The 26,994-nt window shown below is 37.1% G+C and overlaps 2 protein-coding genes across 8 annotated transcripts in view; one reads left to right on the top strand and one right to left on the bottom strand.

The window, feature by feature from the left end:
- The window catches only part of ZNF236 (zinc finger protein 236), a 72,357-nt gene extending 50,270 nt beyond the window's left edge, over positions 1 to 22,087 (top strand). For 4 of the 7 annotated variants that reach the window (XM_018070020.2, XM_029958915.1, XM_018070016.2 and 1 more), the window contains 10 exons: positions 822 to 967; positions 2,192 to 2,435; positions 3,129 to 3,308; positions 4,091 to 4,243; positions 4,880 to 5,070; positions 5,830 to 5,961; positions 10,216 to 10,413; positions 16,887 to 17,016; positions 19,729 to 19,905; positions 20,333 to 22,087. In XM_018070020.2, coding sequence (XP_017925509.1) covers positions 822 to 967; positions 2,192 to 2,435; positions 3,129 to 3,308; positions 4,091 to 4,243; positions 4,880 to 5,070; positions 5,830 to 5,961; positions 10,216 to 10,413; positions 16,887 to 17,016; positions 19,729 to 19,905; positions 20,333 to 20,460 — 1,679 coding nt within the window. In that variant the 3' untranslated portion in view covers positions 20,461 to 22,087. Of the gene's footprint in view, positions 1 to 821; positions 968 to 2,191; positions 2,436 to 3,128; positions 3,309 to 4,090; positions 4,244 to 4,879; positions 5,071 to 5,829; positions 5,962 to 10,215; positions 10,414 to 10,524; positions 10,533 to 11,579; positions 13,075 to 15,815; positions 15,903 to 16,886; positions 17,017 to 19,728; positions 19,906 to 20,332 lie in introns of those variants that run through there. The other 3 variants (XM_018070014.2, XM_018070017.2, XM_018070019.2) reach the window with 3 other exon arrangements.
- Positions 22,088 to 24,035: 1,948 nt separating this feature from the next.
- MBP (myelin basic protein) overlaps positions 24,036 to 26,994 on the bottom strand; it is an 88,953-nt gene continuing 85,994 nt past the window's right edge. The window contains exon 9 of the mRNA XM_018070021.2: positions 24,036 to 25,828. Coding sequence (XP_017925510.1) covers positions 25,772 to 25,828 — 57 coding nt within the window. The 3' untranslated portion in view covers positions 24,036 to 25,771. The remainder of the gene's footprint in view (positions 25,829 to 26,994) is intronic.

The following is a 26,994-nucleotide window of genomic DNA, read 5'->3' on the forward strand; positions in this document are numbered from 1 at the left end:
GATGTTGAGATCAAGTTCTGAACTTTGCTTTCTGTTAGAGTTCAGAAAGTTATGGCAAACACTGCTTGCCAAACAGGTAAGAGTTGTACTGAATTCATGGTTCGATGCACATTGGTGACATAAATAGAAATTTATTTATTTAAGAACAAAGGGAAAAACGTATACAGTTCACCTAAAAAGATCTTTTTGTTTCTACTGTGGTGTTGCACTGCAGAGAGGAAGAAATTATAGATAGCAAACAGCTCCGAAGTACTTGTATTCCTTTTGGTAATACTCTATTGCCTTTTTTTAAAAAGAGGAGAAGCAAAACAGTTATTCTGTTTCTCTGCACCAGTTATTTACATGAATAATGAAGATTTTTGGTTTTCAAATGCTTACATACCTTTATTTCCATGTTAGTACGTAGGATGAACTTTGACCCTTTGATACTGAACAACATTTGTGCTGTGCAAAATGTGGCAGTAGCTTTCGTGTGTATTCAGAGTCAGAATGTAAATATCATGTGTGAGTGCTGCTGTGTTTAGGTGCAGCACACTTTCCAATGAAATTTATACCAATTTCTCCAGGTTTCCAAAGCTATTCTGGAGGAGTTCTTGCTTTGTAAGATACTCGTTAGTTGTTAAGTAACAATCCTTAAATCACACAGAATTTATGAAGCTTTAAAACAGGCAATCATCTACTTCAGATTCTTTTTCTTGGCATAAAATAAATGTTGTCTACGTAGCTTTTGTCTTGATTTAATTTATAAAAATAAACAAGCTAAAAGAGGTAGTCAATACTGATAAATAAAAACATTATAATATAACTGTTTTCTTTGGTAGCTGGAGGTGACTTAACTGTGTCCTTGACAGATGGTAGCTTGGCCACTCTTGAAGGAATACAGCTACAACTTGCTGCTAATCTGGTTGGACAAAATGTTCAAATTTCTGGAATAGATGCCAGCAGTATTAACAACATAACATTACAGGTAGGTTGCTTACAATTTCTTGCTTTTAATTTTGTGGAGTCACTTTGAGGGCTGAAGAAAGTTTAAGGAGCATACATAATTCTAGAAGAGTTCTCTAGAATATACATAATTCTAGAAGAGTGAGGCACATGGCAATACCTTGCTGTATGAGTTATACAATGTTAAAAAACTTTAAAAATAGCTGCACAATGGGGTATTTTTCTGGTTTGGTTTCTTTCTTTTTAATTTTTTTTTACTCATCTAGGATTTTGGCATATTGCTTTAAAATATGGTTTTTTTCTTTTAACTGCATTTTGTCTCTTCACTTTGAAAGTACTTTAGACTCTCACCCAGCTTACAAAAGGCATCTCTCACTCCGATCCCCCGAAACAAGCCCAAATTATTGCACAAGATAAGACACCTGTATAACTATGCAAGTTTTTAATAGTTGGATTCAAAATTTCAATTCCTACTGAGGTTGTAAAAGGAACAACAGAAAAAAGATGAGATGATTACATTTAAAAGTTTGTATTTGAAAGATGTGAAACAATGATTTTTAGGAACTTGGTTGTGTTTGATTAGTTTCACAGAATCGTTGAGTTTAGAGGAGAACTGTAGAGGTTACCAGGTACAACTCCAAGGTTAGGGAAGGGACATCTGCAGAGTTGTATTGAGTTGCTCAGTCTTTCTACTCTAGGAGTTTTTAGCGTGAAATGAAGGCATTTTAATTTTTGTTTTTCTCAATCGCTAAATGTTTGTGAAGAGTAAAATCTGTCTTTAACTATAGACAACAGTATTTGGATTGTGAACTGGGACCTTAATGAGCCCTAGTAGCTGAAAAAAAAAAAAAAAATTTCTGGTATTCTGCTCCATGCCTTTTCACTTTCAATGGCTTGAAGACAATGATAAACATTACATGCACTAACAAGACAGTACAGAATACCAGCACTGTGTGTACCTGATGCCTTCCATACTAATATGTAACTATGATCATGATTTCTCAAACGTTTTGCTGATGGAAGAATCTACAGGTGAATCTGAATAGACTTGATACTTAGTGACTTAAGAGACTGGCTATATGCTGACACATAAAAAATAAATTTAAGTTTTAAATGGTTAATTATAAAGTTTAAGAACTGTATCTACTCTATATGCAATAAATATGAATTCCGGATTTATGTTAAGAATATTCATTTTAATCTATCTTTTTTAACTTCAGATTGATCGTTGAAACTTGTTTTTCAGATCGATCCAAGTATTCTACAGCAGACGTTGCAGCAGAGTAATTTACTTACTCAACAACTAACTGGAGATCCCAGTATGGCTCCACAGAATCCCTCCCTCCAGGCAACAGAAAGTGCAGTGCCAGCTAATGTGGTTATTCAGCCCATATCAGGCCTGTCTTTGCAGCCCACGGTAACATCATCTGCTAATATGACAATAGGATCCCTGTCTGAGCAGGAGTCTGTGCTGACAACCAGTGCAAATGGTGAGAAGTGTCAATAGTTTTATTGTGCTTAGAACTTCTTAGTTCTACTTAGTGGTATTATCCACAGTGAGAAAATGTCACCCCTTGCCTACCCCCCAACCAGATACCTAATTTAATAAAATAAACATGCAGTTCTTGCATGAGCATCTTCAGCAAATTTTACAACTTTATGTGTTACCCTTTGCTAATATATTTTTTTTTCAGAAGGTGGATTAGAGAGTAGGTTTATATTAGATATTTATTAGGAAAAAATTCTTTACTCTGAGCGTGAGGAACTGGAACAGGTTGCCTAGAGAAGTTGTGGATTGTCTATCCCTGGAAGTGTTCAATGCCAGGCTGGATGGAGCTCTGAGCAATCTGGTCTAGTGAAAAGCATTGCTGTCCACAGCAGGGGGGTTGGAACTAGATACTTTTTAAGGTCCCTTCCAACCCAGACCATTCTGTGATTCTGTGTAGTGAAAATACTTAAGAACTTCCAAAGTCTTAAGAAAAATACACAATCTTTGTTCTGAAAATCTTAACTAGAGAGGATTTAATTGGATATGAAAATTTATCCTTTAGAATGCATGTTCTAGTATCTCCCCTTGACTACATCATTTATTGTAGTTCAGCAAATAATACTTTAAAAGATTTTGTCTATTATAATGAAAGGCTCTTCATGGATTTTTTTTTTGTTCTACCCCTTGTATTTAGGTGCACAGGACATTTCTCAAGTCATAACTTCACAGGGTATGGTGTCATCTTCAAATGGACAACATGAGATAATGTTGACCATAAATAACTCCAGTTTGAGTCAAGTTCTAGCTCATGCTTCAGGCTCTACTAATGCGACCTCATCAGGAAGTCCTCAAGAAATCACTCTTACAATATCTGGTTGGTATTTTTAAAAATCTTCGATGGTACCAGATCTCTATTTTATAAGGTAACATTTGAAGATAGTTAAAATTAAAAAAATAAAAGTTTGTATTTTGATTAATAACATTTCTTTAATAGATCTAGTATAATATTTAGTGCATTTTTCTTTTGCTTTGTTTTTTATTTTATTTCCTTTTGTTCCTTTTCTCTTTTTTTATGTTCTGTAACGTTTAGTGTTTTTAAGTGTCATGACAATAACGTCTGTGTTCTTCTTCTGCTTGATCATGAATGTTCACTCATCTAAGAAAAATGGTGTCCAACAACTGATAGATTTGGTTTTCAGTTTCTGTGTTTCAGTTTTTATGTTTTATGCTGGTTGACCATCAAGCAAAATTAACACCATGTTAAGTGATGTCTTTACAAGACTTGTTCAATGCAATTCATTATCCATATAGCAGATCTAAAAATTCACACTAACCACATTTGGCCTTTGGTTTGCTGGATTTTTACTGATTCATGAATTTGGTATCTCGAATCTAGATAAGTAAGATCCATATTTGTCTAAATATTAGTAATCTCAGGTATTTCTGTAAATCTTAGGATCTAGATTGTCATAGTTACATCTATATTAGAAACTTGTTGCACCTCTGCATAAAAATCTGCATTTGTAGAAATTAATTTTATGTTTTGGTTGTATTTTCTACTTTTATTATTTTATGATCTATTGTTTTTAGTTCTAAGAACAGTAGCAGAATAATGTTGAGACATTTCCAGTTATAATAGGACTAATTTCTATTCAGGCCAAGATCTTATTCAGCATAATTCTGGAGGCAGTGATCTGAATACTGGCTTAAGGCTAACAGCGCCAACCATCAGCAGTCAGACTACAGGTGCTACATTAACTATAAGCAATGACCAGCTGCTTTCTCAGGGCCCTTCACTAAATGCTCCAGGTATGCATATAAAGATTTCTGTAATTAGAAGTGGTAACATTTTGTTAAAAAATAAATATTAGACCAGATAACTAAATATGAAATGGTATAATCTTGCACATTATGATTCAGGAACTACAGGGCTTTGTGTGTTTTTTTCAGAGTCTTTAAATTGTTATGTCAGTTTAAATGAACTTTATTCCACATAGTAAGTAGAAAATGAAAGCAAGAAGACGTATCTTTTAGTACTTCAGGGCAGTTAAAGGAGTATTGAAAGGCTGTTTCTATAAATCGGAGGACAGAGGAATCTTGTGCATTTGCTGCAAATGTGAAAAAATATCAAAGTCACTCTAGTATTCAAATTTTGAGTTTTTAAATACATATATGAATTTCTACCTATATCTGTTTATATACACACAAACACGTGTTTGGTCAATATTATGTCCATCAAGCTACATTTAGATGAAATTTTTCTAATTTTATCATCTGACTCTGACAATTTTAATGCTCGATTAGCTGTTTAACTGGTTTAGTTGACTCCAAAATAGAAAGTCCTAGTGAATGAGAAATAGAAATTAAATTCACTTAAAATAAGTTGGCAGCTAAGAGGTTTTTTATGTAACAGATTTATATTTTACCATTTTGCATCTATTCCAGAACTTAATACGACAGGTGGAACAAACCTGCCTTCAACAACACCCATATCACAGTCTGCAGTTTCTGCCCAGAATTTGGTAATGTCTTCATCAGGAGTTGGAGGAGATGGTAGTGTCACTTTGACTCTTGCTGACACTCAGGGAATGTTGTCAGGTGGTCTTGATGCAGTTACACTTAATATCACTTCACAGGTAAGACATGCGTTTCTGAACTGGCAGATAAAGTGATATTACTGTCTTTCAGGGCAGGAAATGGAAATTTTGCCTAGAAAATAATTTTGTCCTGTAAATACATAATATTTGAAAACTCAGTTAACTTTCCTTCTTTCTGCCAAAGATGTGTGCATACTGGCATCTAGAAACATGAACTGTTTAAACAGAAGTGCAGATAAATTTTGCAGGGTTATTTTTTTCATTGAATAGATAAGTTCTACTGTTTTAGTGATGAACTGTGTACTTCATCATCACTACTCAGTAATACAGCATAGTACTCCTAAAAATATTAATTACTATTATTTAATATGGTAATTTTTTTCTTTTCCTCTTTGTGAACATGAGAGTTGAAGAGCAGCTGCAACAGTTCCTTTCACAGCAAGTAACAGGACAGAATTTAATTGACTATCTTTAATAACAGGTGGCATTATAAAAAAATTATAAAAATAGTACTGTATGGAGTATCATCTCCCCACTAGCTTTACCATTAGTTTCATTTTTATCATAATTTAATGTTTTTGTGATGTCATAAAGAGCCAAAGACACATTGGCAATACAATCTACAGAGTGGGGAGATTGGAAAAAATTAAAAATCTAGAAAGTGAAAATTTAGAGTCATTCTGTGGTTGAAATCTCAGTGTAAATGAAAATTTACGTGACTACAGTTAGCTGTTTAAATATACCTGTTTAAATATATAATTCTGCTGCTTTTGTTTTTTCTTCTCACCTCTTTGGTAGGGTCAACAGTTCCCTGCTATACTCACAGATTCCAGTCTCACTAGCCAAAGTGGATCAGGCTCACAGCAAGTTATACTGGTGAGCCATACACCCCATCCAGCACCTGCAAACTCTGATGAAATAACGTATCAGGTAGGTACTATATATTTCTGTATCCTTTTGTGGACAAAAGGACATTATTTAATCAAAATACTGTAATAATTCCTTTATAACCTGAATCATGGAGGCTGTCATTCTCAAATAAGAGTATTGGGAAGAGGTTCTCTGTGACTTCCTAGTCACACAGATTCTGTTTCAAGTTTTGAGTTAAAAAATACGTATACATACACGAAAAAGAAATGCAGTTAATAATGTGTTTCTTTCTGTAAATTACATAACCATACTCTTAACACAGACTGCTCCAAAAATTTCTAAGTAAGTTGGTATTTTGATAACAAAAACAGACAAAGTAGGGAACTGTGGGAAAAAAATAGCACCTATTGGTACATGTTTTACATTTTTTCTGTAACCAAATTGTTTTAATAGTGGTGCAACTAAAGTCTTTTCAGCTCCATATGTGTTGGAATCTCAATAGAAACTTTTACACATGTAAGATAGTATTAATATTAGAAAAAGTAGTTCAGACTTCTCTTCTTGAAGGCCCACCAGCCTTGTTTCCCACCAGCTTGGTGATGCAAGCCCTAAAATAGGAGAAATGGGAGAGGCAGATGGTGACCCACAATCAAGTGAAGAAGTGGTGGACTGCACTGGCAAGCAGAGGGCAAGATATGGATAAGTTGTGGCTGATACAGGCACAAGATACTTCAAAAGTAATAAGGACTGAAGGGACGGGGCCCACCTGAAGTGTGTGTGTATGAATAAAGGTGCTGAGATGATGGCTTTAGAGAGGAAACTTCAACACTCTGCTTGGAACAATGTTCACAACTAGTTGTCTCTCTGAAGTGCCTGTACACTGATGCATGCAGCATGGGAAACCAACAGGAGGAACTTAGAGGTCTGCATGTAGTTGCAGGGCTGTGACCTCATTGGAATCACAGAGTGAAAGTGCTACAGCTTACACAATTAAAACACTACGGTGCCTGGATTCAGGATCTTTAGGAAGCGCAGGCTGGCAAGACAGCAACAGGAATGGAACTCTGCCTGAGTGGTGAGCCAACTGAGACCTTATGGGTAAAGACTGGCCAGCAGACCAACATGGGTGACTGTTGTATTAGCCATCTGCTACAGATCACCTCATGAGGAAGAAATAAAAGATGGAGCTTTCATCTTGGTCTTGGGCAACCTACCTGACTGACTCTTCTTGAGCAGGCAAGTTGGACTAGATGACCTCAAAAGGTCTTTTCCACCTAAACCAATCTGTGATTTGCAGTCCCTGGTTCACATGAATTACTTTGGCCTGTCTAAGATCTGAAAGGCAACAAGCAGGGCACAAGGAATCTAGGAAACTTCTGGAGTGCATTGATAATAACTTCTGATACCAATAACTGAGAAACCAACAAGTGGATGTGCTCCTCTGGGGCTGATAATTGCAAACAAGGAAGAACTGATTGGAAATGGGAAGGTCAGGGAACATATTTTGTTGCAGTGACCATGAGATTGTGGAGATCAGGATACTGAGGGAAGGACACAAAACAAATGGCAAGATCATAACCTGGAAATCAGGAAGGCAGATCATGGTCTGTTCAGTGATCTGCTGATGTGGTGGGTTTATCTTGGCTGAGTGCCAGGTGCCCACCAAAGCTTCTCTATCACTGCCCTTCCTCAGGGATAAAGAAATTAAAATGGGAAAAAAAGTAAAATCAAAAGTTCATGAGTCAAGATAAGGACAAAGAGATCATTCAGCAGTTACCTGACCATGCAAACCCAGTACAGTATGGAATAATCTTATATTAAGCAGATCTGGAGAGGAGGGAGAACCAGGAGAGCTGTTTGATTTTAGATATTGTCTTCCGTCAAGCTCAAGAGTCACCAGGTCCCAATATGTAGGAAGATAAAGGCAACAGGAGGCCAGCATGGACGAACAGGGATCTCCTGACAAAACTCGAACATAAAAAAGAAACATACATAAAAGGAAGCAAGATCAGGTGACCTTGAAGAAGTACAGAGACATCATTCAAGGAGACAGAAATGAGTTTGAGAAACCCGATGTTCACCTGGAGTTGAATCTAAAAGGGATGTAAAATGTAACAAGATGGAATTTTACAGGTATATGAGCAGCAAATGGAATATGAGTTGACCTGGTACTGGTTTGGGCAGAGGTGATCCTCACGAGCTGAACTGATGGTTTCAAAAAGAACTAAGTCCATCTCTAAACCAGTCATTAGTAATGTTCCCTCAGGTTCAAATACTGGGTCTAGTACTGTTCATTAATGTTCTTCATTTAGTGACCTGAGTGGTAGAACACAGTGCGTGCTCATCAGGTTTACAGAGATAGAAAACTGGAAGGAGTAGTTACAGACTGAATGGTTGTGCTGCCATGCAGAGGAACCTCAGCAGGCTGGAGAACTGGGCCTATAGGACACTCATGAAGATCAACAATAGGAAGCGCCAAGTTCTGTCCCTGAAGAAGGACAATCCCATGCGTTAGTACACGCTGAGGGCAGGAGGAAAGCAGCTTTTCAAAGATGGACCAGGGGATACTGATATACAAACAGTTGACCATGAGCCCGCAGTGCAGCAAAGAAGGCCCAGCAGCATCTGGGATTTGATAAAGAGAGTGTTGCCAGCTGGTCAAGAGAATTGATCCTCCCCTCTTCTCAGTACCAGTGAGAATGTATCATCTGGAGTGCTGCGTCCAGTCCTGGACCCACCAGTACAAGAGACACAGATATACAGGAGTAAGTGCAGCGGAGAGATACAAAGATGAATAAAGAATTGGTGCATCTAATGTAGAAGGAGAGGCTGAGAGAACTGGGACTGTTTGGCTTAAAAGAGATTCTAGTTGGGGTGTTCTTACCAATGTACATACATACCTGATGGGAGGGACTAAAGCAGATAGAGCCAGGCTTGTCTTAGTCATACCCAGTGTAAGGACAAGAGGCAATTGGCACAAATTAAAACAATTCCATCTAAGCATAAACCCTCTTTTACTGTGAGGGTGTTTGAATAGGAATAGGTTGTCCAGAGAGTTCATAGAGTCTTCATCCTTGGTGACATTCAGAACATGTCTGGACATGGCACTGGGGACATTTGACTAGACAATCTCTAGTCATCCCTTCCAATTTGAACTATTCTGTGTTTCTAATAATACCTTGTGCATGTGATTTTTTACATTTGCATATGCTTATGAGTGTGAGTTCTTAATTCCAGCATTCAAATACTCTGTGAATATGGATATTTTAAAGTGTAACATGAACAGATTTTCTTACTCTTCTGAATTTAAAACTAGATTTTGTGTCTCAAGATATATATTCTTTCATGAATCAGGGTGTCATTTCATAAGGCTTATTATCATATCACTTGTAAAGTGTGACTATGTCTGTGTAGCACTGTTGTAATAACTCAAAATGTAGTAATAACGTAAACTAGTTGTCATTCTGTGCGATGTTGTTTTATTTAATCATGGTGACTGTTGATTGACTTTCCAACATCTCACACTTTTCCTGAGTGTTTTTTGTGATTTCTTTCAATGTGTTTTATCTTGCATCTTTGATTTCTAGTATGGATAATATTCTACTATGTTTTTTATCTTTTCAAGTTTAGTTTATCCTGAATAATTTATTTAGAGTACTACTTCCTTCATCTTCATTTGTTGCTTTCTGTGTTACTGTATTTAAGGTTCTTCTGTATAAAGTTGAAGGAATTTTGTGTTAAATTATTTGAAGGAAGTGAGATTTTCCCAAACATTTCTCATTAATTAAAATGAAACAAAAATGCAGCACAACACTATCCAAATTCTATCAATTATTCATTATGTTTCACTATTTCTAGAGGCAGAGCTTTACTTCATTATGAAAATAGAATCCCCAATAAAGAAATTAAATATTCTTCTCCTGTAAAATCAGAGATAATTTCTTTTCTGTCTGAACCATTTTTGGCTTTGAATTTTCTTTGGGGAGAAATGTGAGAATCATCTGAGATGATATTCAGGAGTATAAAACAGAATGTAGAAAAATATTGTTACAAACACATTCTATTTATAGTTAGAATAATTTGATCATAGCTATTATTGTAGTTTTCTTAAAATACATATATATGTCATTCTAAAGAGCAGTAAAATAGAAATTCATATATACATACAACTTCTGTATGTAAATAATTCCTTTGTATTTGTAAGTTGCTTGTAAGTACTCTCAAAAAATTGGTTGAGGTAGATTCAGAAAAATAAGTCAATGTTGTGGATGTGCCTATGAAATTATCTGATAGTGCTTTTGTAAATTGTTGTAGGTGACAGAGGTTTCCCCTAATGTGACTAAAAGCAGTCAAGCAGAAAAAGAAAGTCGTGGGCACCAGTGTTTTGAGTGTAGTCAAACCTTTTATTCAGTGACCATGCTGACGCACCATTGTAAGGAGGTTCATGGCAAGGAACGAATACACGTTTGCCACATCTGTAATAAGGCCTTCAAGCGGGCAACACATCTCAAGGTATTTGGTAATAATAGTTGATTGTTCTGTTAACTCCTTCTTTGTTTTGGACTTTTTGTGATATTAACAAAAGGTACCTGTTATCCCTTTGTCTTTGCTTTCCTTTTACAGTGTGAGAGGTGTGCATCTGAGAGAGGGAGTCTAAGTGATAATAGAGATAGAGAACTCTCTTCTGGAGCACGGAGAGGATTTTAATGCATATATTGACTACAGAATGAAAAATGTGAATGCCTGTCATGCAAGTAGTAGTGCCAGGAAAAGATTTCACTTTAAGTGCATATGAATATCATCACTGCTAATCCTGATTTCCAGATAATCTTTTGGAATCTCAGGAAGCTATCTGCTATGCACTCATCATTTGATTTGTAGATTCTGCCTTGTGGGTGGAAGTGACATTTGTAGAGGAAGCGTTTGTTTTAAAATATCCTTATGTTATTGCTGTTGTCTAGGATAGTTTCTGTGTTCTGTTTTCTAGATGATGGACAACCAGATACATTGAAGTCTTTTCAAAAAATTAATGGTGTATTTAAGTTCCTAATTGGATTATAGGATGTTCCTGTTAGGGATATTGGGCTGTACTAGGCAAGTGCTATGTTCAGACCAGTATCCTATCTCTGAGAGATACTAAATGGAAGTTATTTGAAGAAGATCTTTAGGAAGAGAGCAAACATATAACTTGCCCAGAATTTTGCCAGCTTCCAGAGTTTATAACAGGAAATTCCTAAAGCCAAAGGCAATGTCTTTGTACTAAGTAGCTTTTAGGAGAGCTCTTCAATAGATTTCCTTTAACTCCAATATCGTATTTTAAGGAAATGTGCTCCGTTTGTGAAGTTCACCCCCTTGGACTGATTATGTCTGTCAACCAGACTATTGGACCTTGGGGAAACTGTCATAAAATGTGTTGTTGTGAAACTTCTTGTTTAGAAGAATTTTTTCAGGAAAAAAAAACAAAACAGTATTGGTACTTGTTTTCCTTAAGTAATGATAACAAAACCCAAATATCGGTCTCTCTTCAATTTGTTTTCTTAGAACTGGCTGTTGTTACATTTTTTTGTCATAATTAAACCTTGATTTCTGTTATATACTGGACCCAAGTTAAAGATGTGACAACAGAACTTCCTACCCTTGTATGTCCCTTGGATTATTATCCATCATTGATTTTTCAGGTAGGCAGCGATGAAGTTGCAATAAGAAGTTCAAAGGCAGTCACAAGAGACTTCATGGCCTTGGAACAACTTTTTAAGGGATCAGAAGAACAAGTAATCTTTTCTTCTATCCTTCTGGTTGCAGAGAATGATGAAGGAAGAGACAGCAGATCAATAACTATCTGAGACTGGCATCACCAGCAAAATTTTGGGGTTTTTGATCATGGATTGGTCCACATGACAGCAGGCCTGCTGCGGATGGGCTACACTTGTCTCAAAGGGGTAAAAGGATCTTTGAGTAGTTAGCGAGGCTTATTGAAAGAGCTTTAAACTAGGTTTGTAGGGGGAAAGGGATAAAACCAGTCTCACTAGAGATAAGCTTGTGGATGGCACACCAATGTTTGAGGAATCATATGCTAGCAAGGCCCTTCAGTCTTCTCCACAGTGCTGAGTACACTGGAGCATGTCTGAAGCGTCCCTGTACCAGTGCGTGCAGCACCGTAGACACCTCAGTGGAGGGAGGGGAAATGGCCAATGACCTGAGACACAGGTCTATAGGGCAGGATGGAATCCACCCTTGCGTACTGAGGGACCTGTCAGAAGAGCTTGCCAAACCACTTTCAATCATTTATGAGCAGCCCTGGCTCCAGAGAGGTCTCAGTTGACTGGAGGTTAACAAATGTGACACTTGTCTACAAGAAGGGCTGGAAATAGGATCCAGGAAACTACAGGCTTGTCAGCCTGATCTCAGTGCCAGGAAAGGTTATGGATTAACTCATCTTGAGTGCCATCATGTGGCACATACAGGACAGTCAGTGGATCAGGCATAGCCAACATGGGTTTATGAAAGGCAGGTTCTGCTTGAGTAATTTGATTTCCTTCTGTGACAAAGTGACTTGCTCAGTGGTGGAGGGAAAGGCTGTGGATGTTGTCTACCTGAACTTCAGCAAAGCCTTTGACACCATTTCCCAGAGCGTTCTCCTAGAGAAGCAGTCTTCCAATGGCTTGGACCGGTGCACTGATCACTGTCTGTATGACCGCGCTCAGAGTGGTGGTGAATAGAGTTACATCCAGCTGGTGGCCAGTCACAAGGGCTGTTCTCCAGGACTCAGTACTGGGACCACTAATATTTCATATCTCTATGAATGATCTGGACAAGGGAAATCGAGTGCACTCTCAATAAGTTTGCAGAGGACACTAAGCTGTGGGGGAGTGTTGATCTGCTGGAGGGCAGAAAGGCTCTGCAGAGGGATTTGGACAGTGTGAGATTCAACAGGTGAAGTGACAGGTCCTGCACTTGGGTCACAGCAATGCTATAGGCCAGGGGTGGAATGGCTGTGAAGCAGCCCAGTAGAAAAAGAGCTGGGTCAACAGCAGTTGAACAAGATCCAGCAGTGTGCCCAGGTGGCCAAAAAAGCCAGTGGCATCTTGGCTTGTACCAGAAATAGTGTGGCCAGCAGGACCAGGGCAGTGATAGTCCCGCTGTACTTGTCACTGGTGAGGTCTCACCTCGAATTAGGTTTTGGGTCGCTCACTTTAAGAAAGTCAATGAAATCCTAGAGTGTGTCCAGGGAAGGGCAGCAGAGCTAGTGAAGAGTGTCAATTACAGGTCTCATGAGGAGCAGCTGAGGGAGCTGGGGTTGTTTAGCCTGGAGGAAAGGAGGCTCAGGGGAGACCTTATAGCTACAACTACCTGAAAGGAGGATGTAGGCAGATGGGGGTCAACCTCTTCTCCAAGGTAACAAGGAATAGGACAAGAGGAAATGACCTCAATTGTGCCAGGTGAGGTTTAGATTGGCTTTTAGGGAAAAATTTCTTCGCTGAAAGCTTGTCAAGCATTGGCACAGGCTTTATAGGGAAGTGGTTGAGTACCCAGCTCTGAAGGTATTAAAATATGTAGATGTGGCACTGTGAACAGTGGCTTAGTGGACGTAGTTTAGTGGTAGGTTAGGACAGTGCTGGATTAATGTGTGGCTTTGATCTTAAGGGTCTTAAAGGACAGTTTCATTTACCACTGGACCATCATGTACTAAAACAAATTCCACACATTATCAGACTCTTCTTCATTAAGGTGTTCCAGAATGTCAGCTGTAAGCAGCCTTTAACAGGAAATTCAGCAAAGATGAAACCATGGGGTTTGGCTTAGGGTTTTGGGAAGGGTTCAGTGACCTCTTACTCATGGTCTTCATTTTATACTGGATAGTATTCTGGAGATCACCAGAAATATTAAGGGCACTGCCAGACTTCAGGCTTTCCAGAAAATCCAAATAAGAGGTAAGGGTATCAGTCTTTAGATGCCAGTACTTAATTATATGGGTTTTTTTCCAAAGGTATCAGTACCAGCAGTTTCACAATTATCCACAAGAAAATCTTCTTTAGAGATTATGTATGAACACCCCTACCACCCACCCTGCCCCCAGTGTCAAAAATTTTCAGTCCAGTGACTTCAGTTCCCCTTCTGATGTGGGTGACTGTTCTGATTTTACAGCTTCAGAGAGGAGAATCTTAAGATGTGCATTGGACTAAACTGCCCAATTCCATATCAGTATGTAGTGGAAATATCTGCAAGTTAACTGTAGATAGTAAATAAAGCACAGAGATGATTCTAAGATGAAATCAAAACAGCACTATCATCTTATTAAAACAATGGAATGAAATGAACTTTCTGCCAGTCTTTCAGAGGTGGCGTTACGACCCGCCCCAGGAAAAGAGGGGGGGGGTAACCCAGGTTTTATCAAAAATTCCTTTGGGGTGGATTAAAGCGAAACGACACTAAATAATCGGTGTATGAAAATATATATTGATAAGATTTATTTTAACAATTTTGAATCAACAGGTAAGTTAACATTTTTGGGTGCTGTCATAACCTTTCTGGGGAGGAGAAAAATGCATAGGGGAGAGAAAGGCAGGATAAGAGCCAGGGAGAGTAAGAGAAAAGAAAGGAACCCCTTTTGGGGGGGGGAGAAGCTGTTTAGGGGAGAGGAAAACCAGGATGAGAGTAAGGGAAAAGAGAAGCTGAGAGTATAAAAGAAATGGACATAGTCACCGCCCACTGGATCCAGCGATGCTTGAGAGCGATGGTCTTGATTCGCAGGCAGTGGGGGAGAAGGAGAACTCCCAAATTCTCAAAGTCACCAGTCAGTTTATATACCCTCAGCATGCTCTGGCACCTCCCTGGCATGAGGGGTTGTTTTTCCTTTTTTGGGCTTAGTCCACCTGAGGCACCTTGTGCTGTGTCTTTTTGTTTCGCCTGGTTCCCGCCTTTCAAGTTTAGCAGAGGGAGGGCGGGTCCTGATTGCCCATCAGGCGTATCAATAGTCAAAAGCCTGCAAGGTCAGTTCTTGCCTTTTCAGGACTTCACACCCCTTGATTGCCCATCAGAGGTATCATGCAAGTCAAAAGCCTGCAAGGTCAGTTCTTGCCTTTTCAGGACTTCACACCTCTTGATTGCCCATCAGAGGTATCATGCAAGTCAAAAGCCTGCAAAAGTCTCCTAGAATGCATAAATCATCAACCATTTCAGTCTCTGACAGGTGGTTACAAATAATGTTTCAGGATAGGTAGAGTGGGAATAAGAGTGACATACCAGTGCATGTGTGAGGGGCTGAGGGCCCTTTCAAAGAAGGTTTCCTGTTCTTATTTTCTAATTAGATAATGCTGGTTTGGAACCCCAAGGTAGTTCCTTGCTGATGAATATGAGAATTACACAAATAAACTTGTAAAATGTCACATGAACAATTAATGAAATACTAAATATGTCTTTAAAGAGGTGCTTGAAGTTCAGAGCTTTGTATTCCCATGAACTCTTTTTCAAAAGTATATATATTTTACAGGAAAATGATAAGAGGTTGACAGATCAGTGGACCTGAACTGCATCACAAACTGTTCAGAGAAAGATGACAGAAAGTTTTATGGTGGCTATGTGAATGCTATCTTGTTTGCTTTCAAGTAGAAAATGGTATGGGGGGGTTGTTGGGGTTTTTTGGGGGTTTTGGGTTGGATGTTTTGTGGTGGAAGAAAGAAGCAACCAGTTTCTGTTAATTTTTCTGGAGTAGGTCATAGTTTGCTTCCACAATTTCAAAGCTTCAGGAGGTAAGAAACAAGATAAAAGCAAAAGATTTTTATTTCCACATAAGCCGTGGTTTACGAATTACTGATTTTTCTCAGAAGACCTTATATTATTTCCCTGTAGTACTGTATTATATAATTATTATGATAATAATATTCTTCCCTGTAACTGTCTCGCTGATTTTCCAGTGTAAACAAACTCTACAGATACAGTTTGACTCAGTTCGTGGAGTGAGGAATAGGACTCCATAGACATCAAGAAGGCTTATTGTTTAGGTATAGTAAAGACTAATTAATAGTTTAGTCTGTTATGGATAGACTAGAAAAGAATATCCACACACATTTTAAAAAGTGGGCAAGTATTTGCAGTACTGTTTCACAAACAGTTCTTGAATAGATTTTTTAAGTTAAATATATATGTATTTGCTTTCTTTTTTAATTTGAATTCTCTTTTGGTATTAATAAAGATATTTAAATGAAAAAATTAATAGATAACATAAGATACTCTTCTAAATTTGCAAGTCTTCTGGGTCCAGCATCAGTGAATTAAAAACACTGAAGTTAGAGCTGTTATTAATGCTTCTTCATGAAGGTAAAACATGTCATATCCTCATTCTGCTGTCTTACCTATAAGGGCCTTAATGATTTTCTTTTCATTTTTTTTCTTTTTTTCTTCTTCTTTTTTAATTAAGAGTTCATTATGAAGTGGTTCTATTTGCATCTTGGCATTGTGTGGCTGTGTATGAGTGTATGTTGTGATAGTCCCCTGTTTGAGGCCTCTACAGTTTCAGAATGGTACTAATTCAGGTGCTGAGGAATACCTATGTATCAGACAAGGAGGAAGATGGATACTGTGGAGGAGAGAGGGGAAAAAGTCCTATATTAACTTAAAATGCAGTTGTCAAAATACCTCTTTGTAGGTGAACAAAGCATTTCAAGAGTTCTGGTTCAGCTTGTTTTATTTTGCTTCAGATAATTAGTGAAGGGACTAACGTATGCAAAAAAAAGCAAGACATACATGGTGGAGTTGTTCAAATGTAAATGTAAAGATACTGATGCATCAGTCTTTCAAAGAGTTGATATACAAAATAATAATCTCTCATTAAAAAAAAAATGCAGGCTTCCATTTTCTTCCAGCTTGTCTGCTGATGACTAAGATTCTCTGCTTTTGTCTTCAAGGTGTGAATATATTGTTTATGTTAAATACTGACATTTTTTTAAGTGGTCTGAAATTTATTTTTTTTTTTTATACTACCTTAGGAGCACATGCAAACCCATCAGGCTGGACCGTCGCTGAGCTCCCAGAAGCCTAGAGTGTTTAAGTGTGATACTTGTGAAAAAGCTTTTGCTAAGCCAAGTCAGCTGGAGAGACACAGTCGCATTCACACAGGTAACAACAGAAATTATTTTTATCTCATGGGATTTTCTTATGAATATAAGGGTGTTATGTTTGCAGTCCTCGCTTATGCTTTCAGCTCACTGCATTTAAATATCAGCTTAAGCTTAAAAAAACCCAAGTAAATTTCTAACCCAAAATGTTTGGAAGTTAAAAGGAGGAACAGCAGACTTGAAATCTCATGATGCTTCACTAAACTTATCTGTATTTTGGGACTGGCAGTACTGCAGTGGTAATGTGAATGCATGAGCTTGTATGTAAAAGTTTGAAACAGATTAATAAGAGCATATTTTAAGCCATTGTTTAAAGTGGTGTAAATACACTGGATGATAATCTTCAAGCATATAGAAGAATGAGCAAATGAGTGGGTGTGCTCCATGATGTTAAACAAGGAATGGACTTGACTGCTGATACTGACTGCTGTATACAGGGCTTCATTGTCATTGAGCTACTTGTTCAGTTCATCTGCTTTTAATCTGTTGTTTTCTTTTCCGCTTAAGTATTTTCTTCAACTGGTAATCTGTAAATAAAGATCATGCTGGCTTCTCCCAGGGAAGCCATCACATTTTCTGTGATGTAAGTGCTTTTCAGGTTGTGGCTTCTGCCCTGCTACAAGTTGAGAGCTGTACATAGGATGTTAGCCCAGCTGCCTTCCCTGTCACCTTCTGTGCCTGAAGAACAGTGTTCTTAAGAACATGAGTTCTAAATATAGGAGTCAGTTCTCCAAAACAAGTTCTTTCTTTTCCCTGTCACTGCTACCAAGAGTGAGCTGTCATGGCTGCTAGAGTTAAAAAAGACAGGGAAAAGCTGTCTGTGTTGCTGTTAAGCTGGATGGGACTCCCACAAAAGGATAGCTGTCTCTTTCAGTGAGTCAGCCAGAGCTTTCTCTTTCCCCAACACCAAGCTGTTTTGTGGTTACTGTGATAGAAAGGAACATTCTGGTTATACTGGGGACAGGAAAAGAGAGACAGGAGTTAAAATCCAAGGAGATTAAAATTCTTCAGAATTCCCCAGTAATTTGCTTTCTGCATAAATGGCCTAAATAACACAGACTCTTAAAAAAGGAAATGTTCTAGTTAAGAGTACCACAAAATATTGAGAAAGCAGGAGAGAACCAGTTTGCATTCTCCCTGCTTTGACTCATGCTGCCCATTGTTATGGGCAAAGAGCACTTCAGGAAGTCTGGGAACAGAGCAGAGTCCCTTTATGCATCTGCACCATCATAGGAGAAATTCTTTCTGGTTTGGAAGGACTTGTAATTCACTTAGTAAATCCTTAGATATTTTTGTTTCTTGTACCTGGGTGCTCATGGGCTAGGAATGCCCACAAACTGTAACAAACCTTGCTAAATTCATATTTATGTTTCTATTTCAGCAGTGTCAGACAACATATCCATATGATAGGACTATGGACTAGGATAGGAAAGGCTAATGTAAATCTAAACTGACTTACTTTCATAAAGGTACCATCTTTGTCTGTGAGAAAGTGTGATTTCTCTCCTGGTTATACATTTTTAACCATTTCTAATGGGCAATACCTACTGAATCAGTGGTTAGAAGGGAAAAGCATTATTTCTCTGAATAACTCTAAATATCTCGTACTTTTAAGATTTACCAATGAAGAGCGGTTTGGAGAAATGTTGAAATTAGAGGGAAGCAGATGCTCCCAGTTCTACCCAAAAGCCATGTGGTAATCCATTACACAACACAAGAAAGGCTGTTCACTTTAAGTGAATAAAAAAAATGGAATCAAAAGTACTTGAGGAAACCTAGATTTCACTTCAAACTAGTGAAATAGTTAGTGACAAAAAAGAAAGAAAACTTCTGTGCTTTAAAGGACCTTATATTGATTGTCCAAGAAATTGGATTTGGCATGCAAGCTACAGTGGATGTGGAAACACTAACATACAGGTAATGAAGGGAGAGAGAAATTCATCCTTTAAGAACAATTGTGGGAAAGTATTCATACTCCTGCTTGTGCTTTATCATGCTAACTAATAACAAGGTGTATATCTAAGTTCAGAAAGTGCTTTTAGCTGTCCTTAATGACATACAACAATGTGTCTTTCATTGATCTCTAAAGTTGGGGTGTTGAATGTTTAATCAAAGGTCGATTTTGCAAAGTAGATATTTTTAAACATTTAAATATTTTTAAATGAATACATTCGTGCATTTATAGTTAGAAATCAGTAGTATTCTGGTAGATTTGGATCAATCCTTTGGTAAGATGTGGGAATCACTAGTAGCTGTTGGCATAGGAGACCACAGGTCCCATGTAGAATTAGCAGAACACTTCTTTTTTAACATATTTGACTTTTTAGTTTCTTACAGACATCAGCTTTGTTAATTCTAGAACATTGCTTTATCTGCATTACTCTAAATGATGTAAAAAGCTGAAGGTTTCCTTGAGTACAGAAAAGTCAAACTGGTAAACTGATTTATTTGCACCTCTGTTAAATAATTTATTTAGATGATAAATTGGATAGGAAAGATAATATCAGTGATTTAGTACTTACATAAGTATTCTGACATTTAATTTGGAATTTTTACTGACAATATGGAGCTGTAGCACTGTTTAGAGAAGGTCTTAAAGAAAACGGTCACATCTGTTTCATTTCTAGGTCATCTTGATGATTTTTACTGAATTCTGAACTGTATTTTACTGTTGAAATGAAAAATGATTAAATATGTTTTTCTCTTTTATAAGGGGAACGGCCATTTCAGTGTACACTATGTGAAAAGGCATTTAACCAGAAGAGTGCCCTTAAAGTCCACATGAAAAGGCACACGGGAGAGAGACCTTATAAATGTGATTACTGTGCAATGGGATTTACACAGAAAAGCAATATGAAGCTGCATATGAAACGGGCTCATGGTTACACTGGTACGTAGCATAGTGGTAGTACTGGTGAGTTCAGAAAGCCATGTGCTTTACTGGGAAAACACAAAATACTTCCCTTAAGTTATCAAGGAATTAAGCACTAATAGCCAAAGACCACAGCTGATGAGGTAATAGTTGCACACGCAACCCAAAAATCAGGCTGAAACAGTGATTGGTTGCCTTTTTGGTTCCTTGTTTTTTATGTGGAACTCTGTGTACAGAAATACAGTACAAAAACTATTCCAGGAAAACAATGATATTAGATTTTTTTAAACTTTTTGAAGACTGTCTAATAAATCTGCAGTATGTGAAGTCATTGTGTAATACCTTTCCCAGCATGATTCCTTTATTCTCAAATGCTATATTGGCATTTTTCTAACACTATACATGAAGTCATACTCACTTGCCTTTTTCTCTTGTACCTTGGTAGGTCCTGTACAAGAGCCTGCTAGTCATCAAGAACAGGAAGGGGAAGATATTAGTCGTGCTCTGAATTTAGAAGAAGTGGTACAAGAATCTTCAAATGAATGGCAAAGTATAGGCAATGTTTTTCGATGACACCTTAAAATTTGAAAGCTAAAAATGTTTCTGGGACTCAAATTTTACAGTTAAAACTTCAAGCATTGAAAATACTAACAATAGAATAATATATTATAGTTTTTCTAATTATTTACAGAAATTACCTAAAAGATGAATTCAATTTTTTAAGCTTGTAGAAGAATATTGGGAAAACACCATTTAATCTGTGCTAAGTTGTCTGTGAATCAGTGAACTCAGGTAATAATGTATACAGTTTCATCTTCGAATTCACAGCCAGTATACCTACTTAAAAAATAAACTGGAAATTTTTAGAATAGAATGATTCCCATTTTTAATGGAAGTGAAGAATAACTTCGTGGGAAAATCATGAAACTGTCCGTCAGCTTTCTTTTTCACATATTTAAGGAAATAATTGACATTGGAAACAAAATGTTGCAGAGTTGATGCATGCATGCAGTATAAAATAGTGGGGTTTTGCCTTCAATTTTTTTTCTTACATGGCACAGGAAAATGCTGTATTGCTGTTCAAAGCTTTTTTTTTTCTTTTTAGTACATTTTGAGAATTCGTTGAAAAAAAATAAAATACCATGATTTCATGGCTTTTATCGAGTTAAACCCTTGAGAAGGGAGCATGTTCATTTCCATTCCAGCCACAGAGGCAGACAGTTGTTAGTTTTTATGGTAAAAGTCTGAGGTTTTGAACTCAGCAATACTTATTTCACAAGAATCCAAACAAGAAGAGATTGCAATGAAAGCTTCTTCTGTTGTTTGCTGTATTGGATCAGCAGGTACATATCTCAGTATCTGTGGAAAACACAGCCATATATTAAATCTGTGAAGTAAACGTACGATTTTGTAGTAGCAGGGAGAACGTCTGATGCACACTATGTCACCTCTATTATACAGTGTTCCCTGGTGCTGTAAACAGTTATCATTTTGAATCTGTAAATTCCTCGTTATTTTCTTTGTGAATTTTGGAAATATGTTACTTTTATTTGTTGTTTAAGTCATTGTTTCAGCAAAACTACCTAGTTGACTATGTAATGCTTTCAAAGGTGCCACTTGTTAAGTATATTCATAACAAAGAAACACTGGAGTAAAAGCATAGTTGTCATTTAGACATTCCAAAGACAGAAGCTTTTTTTTCTTATTTTTGCCTTGTTCTTTTGAATTTTATTTATATGTTACATATATATAGATATATATATGTGTGCTTGTATATGTATATATATATTTAAAGTTATATGAGCCTCTGTGTGGCTGATCAGTATATTTTGTAAATACTAATCCCAGTTGCAGGAATTTCATCTGTTTGGTTGCCACAAGTACTTCTAGATCAGTGGTGGATATGTTGTACTATAATACAGAGCTGGATTTTAATTTACCTTCTGAAAGATAATTGTTCTCAGATCCAAAAAGCCCTTTTCTGTAAATATTGTCTATACTTTGTCTATGATATAAACTAGTTATTTCAGATTGCTGAAGCAAGAAATGGCTGTTGGTTTTGATAGGGCATCTCTTAATTCTTTTGTTAACTGTTTGGCATATGTATATAAGTAATATAGTTGGTGACATGAAAATAACACTTTTGTTATGTGGAATATTTAATTCAAAAACATGCTAAATAATATTACTTTTTTCCAAATCCTGTTTTGTGTATTTTTTAAGCATATGATTCTGGATTCCAGGAGACTCTAAAAACTCTGTTTACCAGAAGTGCATGTCTGAATATTGCATGTAAAGAAAAGTCATAAAGTTCTTCCAGAAGTGCCTTCCTTTCCAGCCATCTTATGAGTGTTTCAGCTGTTTAAGGAAGATATTATATTTTACAGTTGTCTGGCCTCATGACATAGCACCCTGTTTATCTGTTATAGTAAAATGTGCTGTGTTGTGTGTACCATGTATAAAACCTTTTCCCTGTTACTTCAGAGAATACTGTATAAATGCACAGCAAAGCTGGTTAGAGTTGTTTGCTGTGTAGGAGATGATGATTTCCAGAGGTTGCAAAATTCAGTTTGACAGAAGATGATTTATAACTGGTCACATTCAGATGCAAATCCATCCTTCATAATGGGAACCTTATTCCTGAATGCTTGAAAGCGTTCAGTCTGCTCTAGCTGGGATTGCTTTGCCAGCAGGTAAAAACTGGTAGTGGCTGGTACTTGAAGAGAGCCTATTAAGAAGATAGAGGGGGACTTTTTACAAGAACATGTAATGACAGGACAAGGGAGAATGACTTTAAACTGAAAGAGTAGGTTTCAGAGAGCAGATGTTAGAAAGAAATTCTTCATTATGAGGGTGGTGAGCACTGGAACAGGTTGTCCAGAGAAGTTATGGATGCTCAGTCCCTGTAAGTGTTCAGTGCCAGGGTGGATGAAGCTCTGAGCAACCTGGTCTAGTGGAAGGTGTCCCTGTCCACAGCAGGGAGGTTGGAACTAGATGATCTTTAGGGTCCCTTTCCGCCCAAACCATTCTGTAATTCTATGATGCTCAGTGAGCACATGCTAAAAAAAGATCTTGTGAGTAAAAAGATGCTATTTTTAAATGGACACTTCTCAAAGTGAACAGAGGTTTGTATAGCCCAGGTTCCTTGGTAGGACTGAGTTGGAGGTTTTCAAAGTAGTGTATGTGTTCATGTTCAGTACAAATACACGGTAACCAATATGTTGTTGTTTTCAAAAGCAGTAGATGCATTATTTAAGGAAAGAGAAGAACTCTTGTTCTGAGACCTGCTTGAACAGCCATATTGTGTAGTGAGTAAGTGAACAGTGCGTAGGAGTGCCCCTGTTCTTTCTGGTTTGATGTAGTAGGAGGCTTATGCTAGTCTCAGGCTTTTTGGCTTGTGTCTGCTCAGAATTTCTTTTGGTTTATGTCCATTCCTTCAGTACATGAAATTACTCTCTCCCTAGTACTGGTTGTGCGTTCCTGTTTCAGGAAAAATCCTTTTGGTTACAAATCAAGTCACCATTGAAACTGTTGGTTTTTAGCAAAACAACTAGTGAGTACTTAAAAGAATAAATTTCAGTCCAAGTTTTAATCACTTTCAACAGACTCATGTTGGTAAAATAATGCTTTCAGTTGCTGTCCCTGTTTTTTCTACAGGAGGTAAATGCAAAAAAGCCACTTTCAGCCTCTGGGAAAGATGACTGTGAGGGAAACAAGTGATGAAGGCAAGGAAGAAGCTTTGGATAAATTCTGAAGTTCTACAGTGCAGTATTTTGAAAGATGTGTTTCTCAGGGTTTTTTTATCTTCAATATTCTTTCCCATTTTTGAAGGCTATTTGCGCCACACTTGCTCGTGAAAGGCAGGATTTCATTGCCTGTTCATAGACATTTTATGCCTTGCAATATCCCCCTGGTCTGTAGCTACCTCTGCACAGACACTGGTCTCCCATAGGTCTTATGTCCAACTGGCAGCTTTCTGGGCCATGCTAAGTCACCAGCAATGGAAGCCTGTATGCAGGCAGCTGGGTCCCAAAGTGTCATTTTCTAGTATCTGAACATTATTCATAAATTGTGGGAGGAAAAAAAATAAATCAAACAGACCTTCATATACATGACCTTTTTGTCTGTAAAAAACAAAACTGGCCCAAGTTTCAAGTTGATTACTTTATTTCAATAATGAATATATTTAAGAGCTGTGTTCCTATAAGAACAATATGTATTCAAATTAAATCAACTATTACGTTGCAGAGTATACATCTGAATGAAGCTACAATAGAAAAATACACATAGCAACCAGTGTAATAGGAGATGTAATACTTGTGTGTATGCTTAATGATTTTGGCAGTTTTGTTTTCTTTAGTTTCTATGTATTTTCTATCATTTCATCTTCCATTGCTTCATATTAATGGACACTGATTTAAACCTACAATAGATTTAGATATGAAATGCAATTACATAAATATTTATTGGTAACTTTCACTGGGCACTTATTAGGAATGCAGTTTCAACCTACGAAGCACTAACTGTAGTCTACAATGCATAGGCTAAAACTAAAAAAATAAAATAATTAATCAGACACTTAGATGACAGCTTGAAGAAATGGTCAGTTTAAGTAATAAAACAGTGCAATTCAGAAGAGCCTTTTATTTCCCTAAGTGTGGTTGGAAATACAATCGCCACACATTCATTTTAGTAATTCATGAACAATTAATATCTAAAATCTAACTGAGCTACAATTTATTTCTATGAGGCAACTACAGTACAACAGTTAAATGTTCACAGTAGTTTACTATGAGTTTGCTTTGGTGCACTGCCCTTAATAGGCATCCTGGTGTTACTCAGGCAAAAGATGAGCTGATCAAATACAACACTGCTGCAATACCAACAGAAAGACTTGAAATTCTAACATGAGATGTGCAGGACTACCTGAGATACCAGTACTAAAGGGCTTTCTTTCAGAAATTAGACTTTTTTGTTTATGTGTTTATTTACTCATTTATTGTACTGCAAAATCAATGCTGTTGCAGCAGAGTTTACGTCAAGCACTGGTGACATCCAGTGGTCACTTGTGCAATCTTAGATGTTTCTCTGGGAATATCCCTTGTTTCATAACATTAGTCTAACTCAAATTTGAAATCCTCTTTCTCTCCCTCATCTACTCTTAATTCTAATGGTTTGGATGCGATGAGCAATTCATGGCATGGAAAGAATTTCCTTATTGCTATTGCTCTGCACCGTATTGATTCTACAACATCTGCCCCCTCCCACATTTCACATACCTTGAACTCCCAGTGTTTGGTAAACCTTTCCATGACTGCCTAATCCTGTTATGAAAATAAATTATTCTGTGAGTGAGAGAAGGAAGATTAAAACAAAATAAAAAACCAAACCGAAAAAAATCAAAAAAACTATTTGGATAAACAGTCCTTGCAACTTCTGCACATGTTGGGTTTTTTTAACAGCAGTGTCTCAGAAATTCATTAACAGCAGTGCTCAGTGTCCAAGACATTATAACTCTTTATTTGTAATTCTGATGTTCACTAAAACGAAACCAGAAGAGTTGAGCTCAAATTAGGTGCTTGGGAGAAATAATAGAGTCCAGCATACAGTTAGGGCATCCTGAAGAAGAACAAGTAAAGTCAGAGATCTTGTTACTTCACATAAAATAAGGAAAACATCTAATAAAGCTACTTTTTATGTTCCTTTCATTCAGCTGTTGGTCAGGGATTGCCAATAGAAGTTTGTATAATGTACTGCATGCAGAACCTAATTGGCATTAAGTAATGGATTGCATCTATCTAGGTAATTGTGGCAGGTGTTATTAATTTTAAGGCAGTTATACTATGAAGCAGAGTACAGGATCCTTGAATGGCATCTTAGAGCTTCAACGCCTAGCAATTGGTGAACCAGACCGCGATCCAGGTCGGGACCCAGAGCCTCCCTGTGGAGAGAAGAACAGAGTTAGGTTAATTAAAAGTTAATGTGTGTTTGGGGCTATACACTGAAAAACATCAATCTCTAGTGAGTACAACAAAAAGAAGCTAAGAGAAGATAAAAGGGCTGAAGCCTGGCCTGTTTTTACAAATAATAAGAAAACATCAAGCTAGGAGAAAAGAATTGTGACTATTCATAAACCTGCAATTGAGAAAAGAAGCGGTTTTATAGCAAAGATGATCCAAGCTAAAATTTTGGTGTTTCATTCTTTGGAATTTAAGATTAGGCCAACTGGGTGTCTTGTCCCTTAGCTTTAGCAACTATTTTAGGCAAATCTTGAAGATGTGCTTATGACCACAAATGTGAGATGGTGTGGTAATTGTTACTGTAATCAGGTGATGTCTGAACTGCTTACTTCAAAAAAAAGGCATGTGTGTACTTTGGGGCTTTGTTTTCTTTATTTATATTCTTCTCATCTTTCAGCGCTGCCTCCCTAGTTTTACAGAACTGTTTCAAGGAAAAATCAGTCTAATTCATTTGGTAGTTCACTTTTTTTCCTTTCAAAGATATCTTAAAGAGTGGATAACTTTTTTATTGTCAAAGACTGTAGAACTGTATAAAGAAATAGTTGTTAATGCCTCCTGCTGTAAACAATGGGTCTAAATCAAATGGGCCTGAATAGAACTCTGATATGAATTCCACAAGTTATAACGGCTGGGAAAAGACTATCTAAAAAGTAGAACTGGTATATGTATCTCTCATATATATATAAATCCAAGTTAAAGTAGCTGTGATGATTATGCAAAAAAAATATTGAATTTTATTGAGAGATCATTAATGGGTATTTTCAGATGTTCAAATGAAATTTTACAAATAATGTTAGTATTGATGTATCCAAACTCCACTAAAAACTACAAGTGCACAATGTGAAAATTAGACTTAAACGGTAAACATTTGATTTTTACCTGTGCCTCTGAAGAGCTCATTCCTTTTCTTTAATTGCAACATAAGAATTCTTACTACCTCCTTGAAGTTTTCAAGCTGTTGCTCAGTGTTGCATATATTTAAAAAACAACTCTACAATGGAAGACACATAACCTAAACCGTGTAAGAGGTAAAAATGCGGGGTTTGCTACAGGTGAAGGTGCTGTTATGTCTCCTGTTGCAGAGAGG

This window comes from Manacus vitellinus, unplaced genomic scaffold (genome assembly GCF_001715985.3).
Source record: "Manacus vitellinus isolate BGI_N305 unplaced genomic scaffold, ASM171598v3 scaffold_17_pilon, whole genome shotgun sequence".
In the NCBI taxonomy this organism is placed as follows: Eukaryota; Metazoa; Chordata; class Aves; order Passeriformes; family Pipridae; genus Manacus; species Manacus vitellinus.